Consider the following 3355-nt stretch of genomic DNA (forward strand, 5'->3'; position numbering starts at 1 on the left):
AACCGTTGACTGTAGAAGAAGAAGAAGAAGAAGAAGAAGATCTGAGAACTCAGAGTTTGTTGTCGCTGTCATCGTTGCCATCGCCATCGCCATTTTCATCACCGGTGAGCATCGAATCACCTCCTCTTCCTTCTTCTTCCCTCCTTCCCTCCTCCTTCTTCCCTCCTTCCTTTCCTTTCTCTTCTTTTCTTTTTTCCTCTCCTTTCTTTCTTTCTTTCTTTTATTCTTTCTTTTGTTTTTTTTTCTCGGCTGACATCTCTTCTCTCCTTTTTCAAATTTCACAACTCATAAAACATTTGCCCTAATAACAAACCATCCAAATCGTTCGACTCGGACGATCAAACCATTGACTCAAAAACTGGTAGCTAGAACGGTTCCATTTCTGAGTCGGTTTTTAAAACCTTAGTTTCCAATATATGGCAGGGATGTGCTGTGGAACGTTGTGGGGTGCCTCCTTGTGGGGCACAGATCTGAACTCCTCATACATGGCAGGTCCTACTTTTATAGTGAGCCCCAGTTTTATAGCAAGATGTGTGTGGTGTCAGATTAATGATAGGGTGTTGGAACTTGTTTTATCAATAGGTGATCCCAACTCGAATTTATCCCCACCCCCACCAACCCCCTTAAGCTGAGCCCATATTTCCTATTCATTTTTTTTATCCACTCTCTAGTGGCCCTAAATTGCAGCTACACATTTCTCAATTCATGATAGATAAGTATATGACTCGAATGAAATCGAATTACCTTTTCTTTAGATCTTGTGACTTAAACATTAGAGGCAAAGAACAAGAATTAAAAACAGAGTAATGACGTGATGAATTTATATCTGTGATGTCGCATTATTTTCTTCCGGTCTATATTCAACTTTTCCTCTACAATTTTTTTATTTTCTTGGATTATTCCCACTACACTTCATTCTACGTCTGGTCTCCCGTGGAATTGGGATCTGCTCCACTCAAGGAGCCTCAAGCTGAATTCACATGAATATCTCATCAAACATTGGAACATCTCCCGTGAATAATAACATATAAATACGAGAGATATTCCCAATGCATGGTGGGATGTAAGTGTGAGGTCGTTGTGAGGCGCTCTTTCTGGTCGATGATGATATGACGTGATTTGTATTCAAACACCGCTCTTTCTGTTCAACACAGGAAAACATATCTAAGAGCTTGAAACTCAAGTTCATTCCTCGACATCTTAATTTCTCTTCCAATTAATTAGTTGAGAGATGGATTTCGTCTCTGATTTTCTCACTGTTGCATCAGTTGCTCTGTTTCTTCTCTTCAGTTGCTTCTGTGCGTTACTAGCGAAAATCTTCATGGGGAAGTCGCTCATGGATTCTCGATACGCCCCAGTAAAGGGAACCATCTTCCATCAATTCTTGCATTTCAGCAGGATATACGACTACCTGACCCAAGTAGCACGCACGCATCAAACCTTCCGTTTCCTTGCTCCATCACACAGTCAGATCTACACGACAGATCCACGAAACATCGAATACGTACTCAAGACCAATTTTGATAAATACTCCAAAGGCCACTACAATCAAGACATATTAACAGATCTCGTTGGGCACGGCATCTTTGCCGCCGATGGCGATAGATGGCGTCAACAGCGAAAGCTCGCAAGCTTCGAATTCTCTACCAGGGTCCTGAAGGATTTCAGCTGTGCTGTTTTCAGAAGAAAGGCTGCCAAGTTGGCTGGGATCATCCTGGAATTTGCCATCACAAACCAGACGCTTGACATACAAGCAAGTAGTCAGGAATAAATAACCCATTAATAATCACTAACAAACATACTTCATTGATCTATGAAGTCATGGTTTTCACTGTGTAACGAAGATTGATACATATATCGTCGTTCTATTGCAGGATTTACTGATGAGATGCACTTTGGATTCCATATTCAAAGTTGGGTTTGGGATGGACTTGGATTGCTTGGGGGGATCAAGCAAGCAAGGAGTTTCGTTCATAAAAGCATTTGATGAATCGAATGAATTGGTGTCTTGGCGATATGCCGATCCTTTATGGAAGGTGAAGAGGTTTCTTAATATGGGGTCGGAAGCCAAACTTAAGAAGAACATAAAAATCATAGATGATTTGATCTACGAGCTAATTCAAAGCAAGAGGAAGCAGCTTTCTGTAAAAGGAGACTCTGTGAGTATTCTGCCAGGATTTCCAATAATTTTGCTTATTGTTCCAACATGGTCTTCATTTTCGTTAATTAAAGCTGTTGGATTGATAGAATGAAAAGGAAGACATACTTTCGAGGTTTATTGTGGAAAGTGAGAAGGATCCAATGACCTTAAATGATCAATATCTCAGAGACATAATTCTGAACTTCATGTTTGCCGGTAAAGACACAACCTCCAACACCCTCTCATGGTTCTTCTACATGCTCTGCAAGCACCCTCTTATACAAGAAAAGATAGCACAAGAAGTTACAGAAGCCTTCAACGGTGAACCCAACGAAGCTAACATCGACGAATTCGTCATCTCAAATTTAACCGACGCAGCAATGGAGAAGATGCATTATCTCCACGCAGCATTAACAGAGACTCTGAGGCTCTATCCTGCCGTCCCCGTGGTAGTTATCTTCTCTAGCTTGCCAATCTCTGCGACCTATTTATCAAGCTTAAGAAGTAGTAACGTTGGTTGAATAAATTGTGTATATGGTAGGATGGGAGGTGTCCGGTAGAAGATGATGTCCTTCCAGATGGTTTCAGACTGAGAAAAGGAGATTCTGTACTTTACATTGCTTATGCCATGGGCAGGATGGCTCGCCTTTGGGGAGAAGATGCTGAAGATTTCCGGCCGGAAAGATGGCTCAAAAACGGAATTTTCCAACCTGAATCGCCCTTCAAATTTGTAGCATTTCATGTTAGTACTCAGTAGCAGATTAAATGTTTGTATGCAGATGTACACATCTTGTGGGTTTGATTGATTGATATGGGTTTGTTGATGGCAGGCGGGCCCTCGGATGTGTCTGGGGAAGGATTTCGCGTATAGGCAGATGAAGATAGTAGCGATGGTGCTGTTGCGCTTCTTTCGATTCAGATTAGCAGACGAAAACAAAGCAGTGACTTACAGAACAATGTTCACGTTTCACATCAATGGAGGCCTCCAGCTTGGTGCTATTCCCAGGTTCGGTTTGACAGATTCAGAAGGGATTTAGGCCTCTTTGTTTAAGAGTAATCTTTTAACTTTAAGAGAAAAATGGTTGTTTGATTCCTCTCTAATCATATAACTATTTGTTTTCTAATGATACACCCAAAAAACGACAAGCAAAAAACTCTAAAGTCAAATGTATATTTGATAATTTTCAAAATTCAAAATAACATTTTAAGTTGTAA

General features: G+C 40.7%; 1 protein-coding gene across 1 annotated transcript; it reads left to right on the forward strand.

Moving 5' to 3' along the window:
• Positions 1 to 916: 916 nt before the first annotated feature.
• LOC104608373 (cytochrome P450 704C1-like) lies at positions 917 to 3355 on the forward strand. The gene is made up of 5 exons (XM_088889384.1): positions 917 to 1753; positions 1875 to 2159; positions 2248 to 2589; positions 2682 to 2882; positions 2971 to 3355. Exons 1-5 carry the CDS (start codon positions 1232 to 1234, stop codon positions 3175 to 3177), a joined length of 1557 nt encoding a protein of 518 aa, XP_088745510.1. The 5' UTR covers positions 917 to 1231; the 3' UTR covers positions 3178 to 3355.

This window comes from Nelumbo nucifera, chromosome 6, assembly GCF_055504915.1.
Source record: "Nelumbo nucifera cultivar China Antique chromosome 6, China Antique-T2T, whole genome shotgun sequence".
Lineage (NCBI taxonomy): Eukaryota > Viridiplantae > Streptophyta > Magnoliopsida > Proteales > Nelumbonaceae > Nelumbo > Nelumbo nucifera.

Excerpts from the sequence above, each read along its gene's own strand:
- LOC104608373 (XM_088889384.1), top strand. The coding sequence starts at position 1,232 with ATGGATTTCGTCTCTGATTTTCTCACTGTTGCATCAGTTGCTCTGTTT. Across the intron at positions 1,754-1,874 it reads ACCAGACGCTTGACATACAA|GATTTACTGATGAGATGCAC; the intron begins GCAAGTAGTCAG and ends GTTCTATTGCAG. Across the intron at positions 2,160-2,247 it reads TTTCTGTAAAAGGAGACTCT|AATGAAAAGGAAGACATACT; the intron begins GTGAGTATTCTG and ends TTGGATTGATAG.